The 13116-nt window shown below is 42.0% G+C and overlaps 1 protein-coding gene across 2 annotated transcripts in view; it reads right to left on the reverse strand.

Moving 5' to 3' along the window:
* Window positions 1-82: 82 nt before the first annotated feature.
* The window catches only part of LOC110050092 (uncharacterized), a 50075-nt gene continuing 37041 nt past the window's right edge, over window positions 83-13116 (reverse strand). The window contains exons 27-40 of one of the 2 annotated variants that reach the window (XM_089284546.1): window positions 12713-13116; window positions 11494-12054; window positions 10392-10970; window positions 9268-9834; window positions 8485-9045; window positions 7790-8044; window positions 6454-6777; window positions 5387-5956; window positions 3924-4484; window positions 2968-3236; window positions 2170-2455; window positions 1339-1682; window positions 554-802; window positions 83-256 (exon numbers count right to left, since the gene is read on the reverse strand). The exon at window positions 12713-13116 is cut by the window's right edge and continues 172 nt beyond it. In XM_089284546.1, coding sequence (XP_089140672.1) covers window positions 560-802; window positions 1339-1682; window positions 2170-2455; window positions 2968-3236; window positions 3924-4484; window positions 5387-5956; window positions 6454-6777; window positions 7790-8044; window positions 8485-9045; window positions 9268-9834; window positions 10392-10970; window positions 11494-12054; window positions 12713-13116 — 5524 coding nt within the window. In that variant the 3' untranslated portion in view covers window positions 83-256; window positions 554-559. Of the gene's footprint in view, window positions 257-553; window positions 803-1338; window positions 1683-2169; window positions 2456-2967; window positions 3237-3923; window positions 4485-5386; window positions 5957-6453; window positions 6778-7789; window positions 8045-8484; window positions 9046-9267; window positions 9835-10391; window positions 10971-11493; window positions 12058-12712 lie in introns of both variants that reach the window. The other variant, XM_089284545.1, reaches the window with a different exon arrangement.

Genomic DNA, 13116 nt, shown 5'->3' on the forward strand with positions numbered 1-13116 from the left:
GCATTTCCATTCTTATAATAGTAGAATTAGTCAACGACGAGGGAGCCAATCATATTCGCGAACTTACGATAAGACAATTCGCGTGTATACAAATGAAATATTTTATTGACATTTGTTTATAGCTGCAGCTCGTGGTTAATACATTTGCAGATATTCTATAATAGCCTAGCTTACTAGCGTGATATGACCCCTTTAGCCTCCTGACTTAAACTACGACTACTACCAGTTTCTTCCATCCAGCTTTGTTTCAAATGTCCTGCAAAACGTGGAGCAGAAGTAACACAATTAGGGAGTATAACATGGCATGGCGTGACGTAGAGTGACGTGGCATGGCGTGGTATGGTGTGGCATGCTGATTGTATATGATAGCTCAGGCAATCAGATTGGAGCATTTGCATTATTATAATAATAGAACTCTGCATGGCGTGGCGTGGGTTGGCGTAGTCTAGCATGGTATGGTATCCTGATTGTGTACGATAGCTCAGCCAATCACATTGCAGCAACTTTCTTATTACAATAATAGAATTTTAGCAATTTCAACTGAAGTACTCACCTATTTCTACACTACGCAAGCTTTGGACACAAGCTCCCTTTGAAGTCTGTCAATATTGCCAATTTCTTGTTCCGAGAGAATGCGATCGTTGCTTCCAGTGATAACCTTTAAGTCCCTAGTGTTAACATTATCTCCAAAGCCAACAGCTAAGACTTTAACTCGCTGAGCCTGAAGTGGTTTGATGGCGGTAACCAGCGGGTAATATCCGGGATCTTTTGACTGTCGTCCATCCGAGACGAGGATCAAAACCTGAAAAGCGAAATTTTCCACAGAAAATGAGAAAACCGGTTAAGGAACGTTGCTGGAGTTTTATTTCTTGAAAGATCGTTCACTTTTGGAACACGTTGCTGTTAAATTGGTGGACACATGTTCAAAACGGAAGACTAGTGGGAACAACAGAACTGGATACAAGTCCCTGCCATCTTCTGTTTTAATATCCCGCTAATTTTGTCCATCTTTTTCACACAAAGAAGATTCTTCTGTTTGATAATAGTACAACCCTTCAACGTCATGCATCAAAATGAAGGCGCTTGGAAATAGAAAACCAAAAACGTTGACAAATCTTTTCCCAGCACTTAAACGTTTTCTATCACTTAAATGTTTTCTATTCTTCTATCCATCTTGCTGTTTTAATTTGAAGTCAATGCTTACGTTAACGTCTGGGTGGTGCCACTGGGGAGTTCTCATTTAATCTCACTCTGGTTTACATGCTTTTATGTTAAGAAAGCATTTCGATTGAAATCCTGAGAAGAGAAAGATCCCAGTAGAGTATTATTCTCACTCACTCTGGGAACGCCACTTCTTCTGTTAGTGAACAGGTCCTGTGATGTCGCCCGCAAAGCCAGGTCTATTCTCGATCTTCCTCCTTGGAATGGTACTTCGTCCACGGTCGCTTGGAACTGGTCAATTGTCTTTCGTTCAAAGTCTCCGAAATCGACAAATAGATTCGGTGTATCACTGAACACTATCAGACCTAGTCTTGTGTCGGGTGAGGTGGCCGCAAAACGTCTGGAGACCAGCTTCACGAAGTTCTTCTCTCTAGAAAAGTTCTCCAATCCCACACTCCCAGAAGCGTCCATTAGAAATCCCACGTCAATGGTCTCTTTACAAGGTGCCGTTATGGTGAAATCTTTGAAAAAAGACAGTTTAGGTCAGTGTTTATTATAAGTCAGAAGTGAGTCCGTTCGTCCGTCCGTCCGTCCGTCCGTCAGTCAGTCAGTTAGTCAGTCAGTTAGTCGGTCAGTCCGTCCGTCCGTCCGTCAGTCAGTTTCTCAGGTAACCAATCAGTCTGTCTGTCAGTCAGTCAGTCAGTCCGTCAAACATTCAGTGGTCGGTGGGCTATTCATTCTGTCTATCGGTCTGTCTGTCCTCCAGTCTGACGGTCAGTCATTTGGTCAGTTGTTCAGTTGATACTTCGGTCAGTTGGTCAGTCGGTTATTCGGTCCTTTAGCTAGTCATTTAGCTAGTCAGTCAGCCATTTTATCAGTCAGTCATCAGTCGGTCAGTGGGTATATCGGTTGGTCGGCCAGTCGATCTGTTGGTCGACCCGTAGTTGGTGTGACGGTCAGTCTGTCGATCAGTCAGTCACAAAATTATAAGCAACTCTTCTTTTTTACCTATAAGCTGCGCAATGGACTCCACCTGACGCAACAGATCTGCAAAGCCCGTTACTCTAACAATGTGCTCAGAATTTTGCACCATGGAGACAAGTTCTTGACTGTTCAACCTATTTCCAATTCCAGCGACAAAAACAGTAACGCCGAGGGCTTGAAGGGGTTTGACTGCATTACGCAGCAACACCAATGAACTGGAAAGGTATTGCTGCCCCTCCACAAGAACGACAACGAATTTTGGTAATGCTTGGGACGATTTCTGAAGAGTTTCGCCAGCCAATGTCAACGCCTTGTTTTAAAAGAAAGAAAGATAAAAACGTGTTAATTTCTTGCCAACTATAGAGAGAAACAAGGTTAGAAAAAAAGTTATCTTTCTGGTCGCAGGTTAAATACACCTCTTTGGTGTTCTTCGTGACAAAAAGATTAGAGGTCTGTGCTCTGGCCAACAACCGCCCAGGAATGTTGAGCTTCTTCCAATTTGTGTAGGTTGACCCGACTATGGGTATTTCTACTCCCCTTGAACGGGACGCTAGACCCTATCATCGGGCTAGGTTGCGCTAATAGTTCGCCGTTTCCCATGTTTTACTCCTGGGTGTAGAGTTGCACTCTGAAAGTAAAGTTCCTCGTCCAAGAACACAACACAATGGGCTTGGTAAGCGCTCGAAGCTAACCGCTCGATCCTGAGCCTGACAGACTAATCATTAGGCTTCGCTCCGTGGCATAGGAGCTTGACAGCAAGAAAGTTGACAAGTAAGCAACAAACACACATTGTTTCATTCTATATTTCTGTCAACTACTTACCTTATGGAGAGACCGGCCACTGCGTTGAAATTTAAGATCATCCAGTAAGGAGTAAAATTCCTGGAGTGTGCTGTAGTCATCTAGTCCTACGTTCAACTGTGGGTCGTCACCATACAAAATGACTCCAGCTCGTGTCCCAGTGGGAGACACGTTAAGGCGCTTAGATATTGACTTGATGAAGTCGAGCTGGCCCTCGTACTCGCTTTTACTGCGATACGCTGAAGAGTCGACGAGGAACAGGCCGTGTCTAACTTTCTGTGGTGTTCCAGCTGTTTTTAAAGATAAAAAGACGATAATATAAAAGGACACTCGTATCCTTACAGAGCAAACAAATGAAGGCGTTAGAAGTCGGCACTTCAGTCTAAAACTCAACAGTTCAGGGAGACAGTAAAAACAATTCGTTGCGTTCGTGCGGATCGGTGGCCAGATGAACACGTATGTCATGAAAGAAATTAATTTCTCGGGAAAATGAATCATGTTATTCTTTCAATAAGACATGAGTTTCCAGAGATCGAGAAAAGACGAACAACTTAATAATTCATCATGCTTTCAACTGACGAAGTCATAGCTATGAATATGGTTTGGAATCGCATCTTAATAAGCATAGAATTGTACGATTTCGTTAGTGAATTTGTCTGTCAGTTTATCGCTTATTTCAAATTCGATTCGCAAGATATATCAAACACACGAGACAGGTTTTCACATTTCCAAACACATTTCTAAAGGGCTGCGTTTTTAGGGCCGTTATTCCTACTCGTAGCATTCTCAACCGGTTAACAAATTCATGCAGATCGAAATTTTGTAATTATTTTGAAAGAAAATGAGAGTCCACCTTGCTCGGTGCCTTAATTTTCCTGAATAATACCTCTTGAAGATTTAGGTCTTTGTTGGGTTGACATCGCGACTCCAATTGATATCAACGCGTTAAGCATTTCAGAAACATTTTCTAAACGTACCGGAAATCATATGATCATAGAAAGCTGGAACTTGCAGAACCATGCCCCCGAACGTCCTCGAGTAAAACAGGTCACCAGGTTCTGACGTTATTTTACTAAGCTCTTGCATTGATACATTTCCTCCCGCTCCAATAACGCTGATTTTCACACCAAGTTGATGAAGTGGTTTAGCAGACGCATCCAGTGGGTCGCGTCCGAGAGGTTGCTTGCCATCAGTGAGCAGGACGAGCATCTTATTAACGTTTGGTCTTGCTTTGGAGAGGATCCTTGCAGCAAAGACCAAAGCCTTGTCCAGTCGCTTCGGTCCTGCTATGTAAGGTACGACGTCAACACCTCTTGAAAACGACTGAATGCTGGTGTATTCTTCAAATCGTATGCTGTGAGTTGGTGTGTTACCGAACGTTACAACGCCGACCCGTGATTTATCAGGGGAGATGTTGAGCGTACGAGCGAATACCTTCACAAAGTCAAGTTCTCTAAGAAACTTCTCCTTGCTTATACTCTGAGAAGAGTCCACCACGAACAAAACATCAGCTTTGAATTCTCTTGGTAGCGGAGCACCTGTAACAAAGAGACAAATATAACGGAGGGCCAACCAAGGGCGATGTCATTGTTAACAATTTCAAAGAAAAAATACCTTGCTTTCATATAGGAGATATATATTCTAAGAAGAAGGGCGAGTTAGCACTTGAAACGTCAGCTTTCCAAATACGTTTTGTGGAAATTAATATGTACTTATTGACTGAGTGGGAGGGGCGGACGGGAAAATATTTGGCTCGAGGTCAGCAGGTAGGGAAAGACTTTCTTGGAAACTAAAATACAATAAAATCACCGTTTCTTTCAAAAATTTAACTCTTCTTGTTGACTTTTTGCCCCTAATTTGTTGCTGTTCTTCACATGTATGTATGTATGTATGCTCTTCTTCTCTATTGAGACTATAATGTCTAATAATAAGATACATAGCTAGATAGGTAAAGAAGGGCCCATAGCACCGTAGCGCATCCCGGTTTCTGTAGCACTAAGTGACGAGGAGTATTTCACTCTGTTAGGCCATCGCAGGGTTAACCCCGAGCAAAAAATCCGTTGATACCCGCTTATACGCCTAGGGTGGAGAGGGGCATTGTAAGAGTATCTTGTATCTTGTCTGAGAACACAACATAATTACCCGACCAGGGCTCGAAGCCTTCACACGACCTCTAACAATACCTGCCTTTAAAATGTTTGAAATGAAGAGGCTCTTGACAAAAATTAGGATAAATATTGATTTTCATGCACGTCTATGAGCGAAACAGCGAAGATTGAGCTGTTGAGCTTACGGGGAGAAATTTAAAATATTCTTTTGTTCATTTCCCACAGCTTCAACACTTTCATCTGTTTTGGTTAAGTAAGGTGTAATAAACTTTACTTTAGTTTTCCTTATCATACTTCAACTCGGAAAGTGCTTACAGATATCAAGTAAATACCTGCTTGGGAAGCCATATAAACCACAAACAAAGGAGCGTGTTGTTTCAACTCATCCGGAAGGACTCGGAACACATCTCTGTCGTGCTCCGCCATTGAACGTAATTCTTGCCCGCTTGGTCTAGAGCCAATGCCCACCACAAACACACGCGCACTGGAGTCCAGGAGCGGCTGGGCAGCCCTGTCGAGCGGTGTGGAAAACGGTGTAGAGGCTTGACGGCCAGCTGTCAGAAGGATGACATACGTCGGGACATCCGAGCGAGCGGTTTCTCTTATTTTGTTGGCTTCCTTGAGAGCGGCATCCATGCGCCTACTTCCACCAAGGTACTGAATGTTTTCAATTGCCAGCACCAGATCAAGAAGATTATTAAAGGTGTTGAATTTAATAACGGAACTGGCAGTTGAGCTGTATCTAACGACCGCTGCTCGTGATTTGTTTGCTGCAATCTGGAATTTTCCCACGATCGACTTGATGAACTCTTTCTGTTGTTTAAAAAGTTTAGCTGAGACGTCATTAGACGAATCCAGTAGGAAAATCAGGTCTGCTCGGTGAATGAGTGTTAATTCCATTCCTAGAAAGGAAACAAATGTATTAACTGTTTATGGTATTGTGCATTTTTTATTGTATCACACTAACATTCCAGAAATGAATTTATTTCATTTCCTGATTTGATATTTGTTTGACTATCATCAAGTTATGCCGATGTATAACAGTGATAATAGCGTCTTATCAGTAAGATTATCTCGTTTTCCTGAGTTCTTTTTTGCTGACTTTTATTAATGATAAGTGATGGTAATAGGCGTGAGTGAACGACACCAAGAAGGAATTAATCATAAATATGAAATAAATATGAAGGAAATATTAGACAAAGCGAAGCTTGTCTACGATTAATCATCTCCAAGACAAAGGCCACTGGCAAAGAGCCATTTCTAAAAGTTTTGCTGAGAAGATGTTGTTATTAGACACCTTAGCTGCTCGCGCTCCTTTTTCGTGAAAAATAGGGTGTACTGAGAACCAACTACATTCGAGATTTTGTTTCTCAAAATCGAGTAAAAATCATATCCGTACCCTTGAGAGCGTCTTGCCTCAGCTGCTTGCTTAACAAGTGCACATTGACAATGACTTCATCGGGGGTTGGGATGATCTCCACAGCTTTCGGATTCCCTGTGATGAGGTTAAGCTCTCGGCTGTCAGGTTCTTTGCCGATCCCAATAACAACCACATTAGCGTTAGCATCACGTAATGGTTGGGAGGCTTCGTCCAGTGGCGTCATCCCAAACACTTGAGCCTGCAGTCCAGTAGTTATCAAAATAATAATCTTGGCAGCTTTCGGTCTTGTTTGTGATATCTGTTGTGCCGCAGCGGCCAGAGCTAAATCAAGTCGTCTTTCGCCTTGAACAAAAATGAGTAAATAAGATTAGTGTTCTTACCCTTTCTGCGATTACCTCTACTCATAAAATTAAAATCTATCGTGAGAGTCAATCGATTTTTTGTAGCTAACGTCAAAAAAGTATCGATTGTATCGATTGATTGATTAAATGATTGATTGAAAAGTTTGCAATGATTAATCAACGTGGCGGTTGCATGTAAAACCTTGAAAAAGTGTCAACAGGATTGAAGCCTTTGATGTACCGTTGCAAATGCTTTTCCAAGGGAACTAAGAGACCCTTCACGCGGGGCAATGGCGGGCTTTGTGAAAGGGAAAAATTGAAAGGGAAAGTAATCTATGTGGTTGCATATAAAGTGAGCCTCCGTTAATTTTCTCCGTTTTTGTTTCATCACAAAAGAATACATGCATTATGGAGTAACGGACATCCCAGGACCAAAACCTATTTCAATAGACCTTTCCACCGATTCTGGCGAAATTTTGGTTTCGGGGGGAGGGGGAAGGGGGCAAACGTGATCAAACTTACAGTGAATGTCGACACTAATGGAATAATAGAAAGAAAGTCCCTTACTAGCAGAAACACATTTGAAGGGCGGCGTGGTAAGCAAGGAAGGAGGGGGCGTCGTTATTCAAAAGGGGGTGTTTTATCGAGTCATAACGTTTCAATATAAACGCGGTGTAAAGGTCATGCTCATGAAAATGTACCAGGACGATGCAATCACAGAACAATAATAAATAGATGAAAGTTATAATGGAGGATAACATGATTCTTCGAAATTGTGGATGGACGAAGTAGCAGGCAAGGGAAAATTGTTATGGGTTTGAAAAAGGAAGGGTTTATTTTGAGGCTCAGTTGTATCATAATTTTATGCGTACATTTGAAGGACATAAGACATTAGACACGGTCCAATTCGCATCTTAGCGTTTCCTTTTCGGCACCCCTAGAAATGCTGCAATTTGTTGTGGAGTTTAGGACGATCAATTTATGATAACATGTACACACAAAACAGCCCACACCTCTTAGATACGTTGCCCGGTTGACTACTTCTTCAAATCTTTGCGGAGTGGTGTAAGAATTTAGGTCTGCCAACACAGTTGCTGAAAAACTGTATACCACCAGACTCGCACGAAAGTTGTCTGCTGAGTTACCCAGGCTCCTCATTATCGACTTAATGAGGTCTTTTTGACTTTGAAAGAATCTTGGGCTGTCGGCTGTGGAGGCGTCCATCAGAAATATGACGTCAGCATTTAGTCTTTTCCGGCTGATGATACCTACAGCAAAGATAAACGGCTAAATTAAAGGGAGCGAGCACTTTGGTTGAGCCTTCGTTGACGTTGTAGCGAACCAAGTCCAATCAGAATGTCCGTCATGAGGCTACCCATGATGGACATAAACACGACAATATCCCAAGCGATCGACTGACTTTTAGGGAAACGTGGTATACAACAGCGTTCTGCATGAAACTTGCTTTATGGAATTTATTGACTTAAAAAGCTTTTGGTTGTCTGTCTGGATTTGTTTTCTTTTTAACTCTGTTAAACTAGTAGAAGCACAGTATTGTACATCTACCACTTCAAATAGTCTGTTCCAAACTCACGTATCTTGTGGTAAATCGGATTTTTCGCTGTTTTCTTAATACTTCCATTTTGGCCATTTCCCTAAATCTGGGCATCTCCTACTGACTAGCGCTAAATTTTATGGCTTGACCTACCTTCCTCTATTCCCCGTGTCAGTTGAGGCAGAACCTCGTTAAGTGAATCAAACCAGGCCACTTCGGATACATGCTTGGTTGAGTCCTCTACTAAGGTTTCAAAGTACTTCCGATCGAGGTCGTTAGCGATGGAAACAACGTAGAACATTGCACCTATGGAGTGAAGTGGCACTGCAGACTCCGCTAAAGATGGAGCATTCAGGGGCTGCTGGCCAGTAGTTAACAGAACCACCATTTTGGGAACAGAGGACCGTGAGTTTCTAAGAACTTGAGCAGCAGCTTGGAAGGCTTTGTCCATTCTGCGGGCTCCACCTACAGAAGATACGCGGTCTACTAAAGTCTCAAATGCCTGGAAGCTGTTGTAGCTATTAAAGTCAATTGCCAGTGTGGAGCTAGAACCGAAGGCGATAAGAGCAGCCTGAGATTTCCCTGGGGATACGTTTAAACGTTTGGCCAGTAACTTGACAAATGCCTTTTCTTTTTTAAAGTTGAGGGAGTTCACTCCATCTGATGTGTCCAAGAGGAAAACAACGTCTGCGATGTTATCCGGACTCAGGGAACCTAGAAATAGATAAATACAATGAATATCTTATAAAGAATAAAACTTACTATCCCTTCCAAAACGCACTTCCTTGAAGTTCTAGCTTCTGTAGACATTAAGTACATAAGTGTTTTTGAAAGCCATATAGACTCCAAACAACAAAATAAAGATCTCAGCCTGGAAGAAATAACTTCGTGTGTACAACCTTTAAAACAGTACGCTCGTGTGGTTTTGCCCCTTACCTGCCCTCTCAGTTATAAGATTTGCAATCCGGTTTTCTTGAATGCTTAATTCAGTAAATGACTGCACTGTAACCACCTCTTCTGGAGAGATAACTAGCGGTTTCAATTCCTGGAGGTCTGTTTGTTTCCCGATGGCGATGACATAGGTTTTGGTACCATGGCGACGAAGAGGCTGCACGACATCTTCGAGAGACTTCCCGCTACTTGCCTGTCTCCCTGCAGTAAGGAAGATCACAACTTTCGAAGAGGCTACCCCTGCTTCGTTCAGAAGCCGAGTCACCATTTCCACGGCTTTATCAATTCTTCTTTCACCTCCAACATACGAAGCATTGTCAACAGACCTGTCAAAGTCAGTCAGGCTCTTGAGGCCAATGAACCTGGAGCTGATTGATCCATGATCTCCGTAGGAAATCAGGGCTGCACGTGAGCTATCCGACGATATATTGAGACTTCGAACGAGAGACTTGATGAAGTCTTTCTCTCTGGCGAGGTCTTCTTGGCTGACTTCATAAGAAGAGTCAATTAAGAACAAGACATCAGCTTCTAATTCTGGTTGTTTCTTGGTAGCTGTAAACGTGAACAAATGATAAAAATCTCAACAATGACAGAAAGAGAACCTGTAAATGTATATTTGAAAACGTAATACAAACGCGGTAATAAGCACTTCCTAAAGAGTAATTGTATATCAAGCTACTTGTTGTATTACTGCTGAAATTGACAAGTATAAAACGTTTTCTGGAACAAGACCAGCCAGTATAGTTTTCTATAGCTGCAAACTTAACTGACATACATGCGTTTATTAACACTAATCCGATTTCCGATTTAGGTTGAGTCAGTTTCCATATGTGCTCAAAGTTGATCATAAAATATCTGGCAGTTTATTCATCAAAGAGAAGAAATGACCTGTATCTCTAGTTTTATACATTAAGCTCGCCATTATGTAACGAACAATCTCTAACCAGTTTCGGGGCCAGAGTACAGAAATGGATTAACTTATTCCTTTCCATAATCTTAACATCTATCATTTAGCCGTGCTATTGATCTTCAATTGTCTAATAAGACAACTTAGCTTTACTTAAGCTTATCATATGAAGAATTTCACTATGCAAGTTTGTATTCCTTACCTCCGGGACCTGACGTGATGTAAGATGCGATCAGGTTTAGGTAAGAGACCAGATCACTCGCCCGTGGCACTGAGCGAATATCTTGCTCCTGCTGAACAGCTGGTAGAAGCTCCTGAACGTCGTATTTTTTGCCGAATGCCACGATAATAATATTTGCTCCCATTTGTTTTAATCGTTGAACTGAACGGTCAATAGCGTCGAGTCCAGCTTTCTGGGAATTTTGACCGCCGGTGAGGAGGACGACCGTTTTCTTGGACGTTGGCTCTCTTGATGACATCATCTTAGATGCCGCGTCAAGAGCTCGATCCATTCTCCTCGCTCCACCTTGATAACGACTCGAGTCAACCGCGGAGTAAAACTCGGGCATGGAATTATAACTATCAAAAAGCACCACTGGGTAATTGTTTTCGCCATATGCGATAACTGCAGCCTGAAATTCCGATGGCGATACGTCCGTATTCAGCTTCCTCGCTAACGATTTCACGAAGACGATTTCTTGATAAAAGTCCGGCGCACTAAGATCGGATGACGAGTCCATCAAAAACACAAAGTCATGTGTAGGGCTCTCAATATCATTATCTAAAAAGGATAGCAAAAAAGTGAAAATTAAGTATTTCGTCCACTAGCCAGTAAAACACCAATAGCCATGTAAGAAGATCAGATCCTTGCATCCCCCCAATTAGTATTTTCTGTGAGACAGTATAAATTGTAAGATTAGGGACATAGCTGAGCCAGCTCAGAGACTTAAAGTTCTTAAGTTTAATGTCTTCCATAACTGTTTTACAGTAGATTTAAAAACCAAAATGTAAATGAAAATCTTGGTGAGAATGCAAATAAACAATGGGCGAAGAATAAAACGCTACCTACGACATGGGCCAAAAGATCTTAATATTTAACAGTAATTAAAAATCACCAAAAAAGAACAAATTTTTTGTTATTGTTCTAATGCTATAGGACCTACGTCACAGATGTAGCCCATCTTCCATCCATCCATCTTCCCAAGCTGGTATGAGGGTTTATGAACTTGAAGGAAATTTGTAAATCTTAAAACAAGAAGCTCTTTTCATTTTTGTAACACTAGAATGGAATTTAACGAACGTACCATCTCGGATGTGTTTGGCGATACGCCATACATCATGTTCCATAGCAATAAAAGGCACTCGGAACATGTCCTCCAGCTTTGTGACTAATGGACGTAGCTCTTGTGTGCTTGGCTCATTGCCGACCGCGACCACGTACATTTCGGAGCCCATGTCTTTAATTGGCTGAATGGACACATCAAGTGGTGTAACATCAGATTCCTGAGCCTGCCTTCCCGTAGTCAGAAGTACAAGAATTCTCGAAGACAAAGGATCAGTTGGTCTCAGAAGATCCGCCGCTTTATCGAGGGCACGATCAATTCTTCTACTTCCTTGAGCCGGGGTCATCCGTTCAATACCGCCTTTAAAACCTTTAAGAGACGAGTACTCGTCAAATTTGGCACTTACCGAAGGAAAGCTCCCGTAGTTGATAACAGCTGCCTTCGTTTTGTCTGCGCTTCCAAAGTGTAAATACTCTGCCAACGTTTTAATGAATTCCTTTTCTTTTTTAAACTGTTCTTGTTGAACGGCGGATGAAGAGTCCACAAGGAAAACGATGTAGTAGTCTTTCAAAGATGGAGTAGCTGCTGATGATACAGAAGGATAAAATTGTCAATACCTGGACAACAGGTCAAACAAAAAGTAAGTTAATTATTGTATCAAACAATTTGACAGGAATCTCCCGTCCAGAAGAGCTACTTTAAATGGAGTCCAGTACCTGAAGAACATCAAGTAGAAAATACAGTATAACAGAGACCAAACTAACTTACAGATTTTATAAACTGAAAGATTAAATATCGTTTGTGCCCGAAGGGAACTCCTAAACTTGGAAGGGTTTGTTAGCAGCGAGTGTCCCAGAGTTTCGCCCCATTATGGTGAAATATATAAGGGCTATTGACCAAACGTGAGGTCAAGATGGCTGGATATTGGCCAAGTTCAAAGACGGCGTCGAGGTTCATTAATACGCAAAAAAGAAACGAGACTTATATCCAGCCATATTGACCGAACAAGTTTGGTCAATCAAGGATATATTATATTGGCTACAGAACATCAAAAAATGATCTTCGCGTTCGGAACACAGCGCATAATCCCAAGTAGGCAAGATAGCGCCATCTTGTCAATCACAGCGCAAGATTAAGTTCATCTTGCACGTTCACAGAGCACGCCATATAATAAAGATAAATATACAACGAGACATACAACTGTTCAGCGATACTACACCAATGAGATACATCTACTTACTTGTTCTGCTTGCTACTACTGAGGCTATTGAAGATATTTGAGACAGTAAGACGTCGAATGATTGTACTTTAAACATGTCTTTCGCGTCTTCAACAGCTGTTGTAAGTGTTGGGATGTCATGGTCCGTCCCTATGGCAACGATGAATGGCAGAGCCCCTACATCAAGGAGTATTTTCTTTACTTTATCTAATGGTTCTTCGTCGTCACCTGGTGTCTGTCTCCCAGCCGTTAGCAGGATGACCTTTCTATCAACGTCAGGTCTTGCTTTCTTGAACAAACCGACCGCTTCTTTCAATGCTCGATCCATTCTTCGGTCACCTCCATAAAATTGGATGTCATCTAAGAGGCGTTCTAAATCTTGAACAGTGCTATAATCGCCCAGCTGTATGACTGTGGATGGGTTC

This window comes from Orbicella faveolata, unplaced genomic scaffold (assembly GCF_042242905.1).
Source record: "Orbicella faveolata isolate gen_17 unplaced genomic scaffold, um_ofav_v1 contig_13, whole genome shotgun sequence".
NCBI lineage: Eukaryota > Metazoa > Cnidaria > Anthozoa > Scleractinia > Merulinidae > Orbicella > Orbicella faveolata.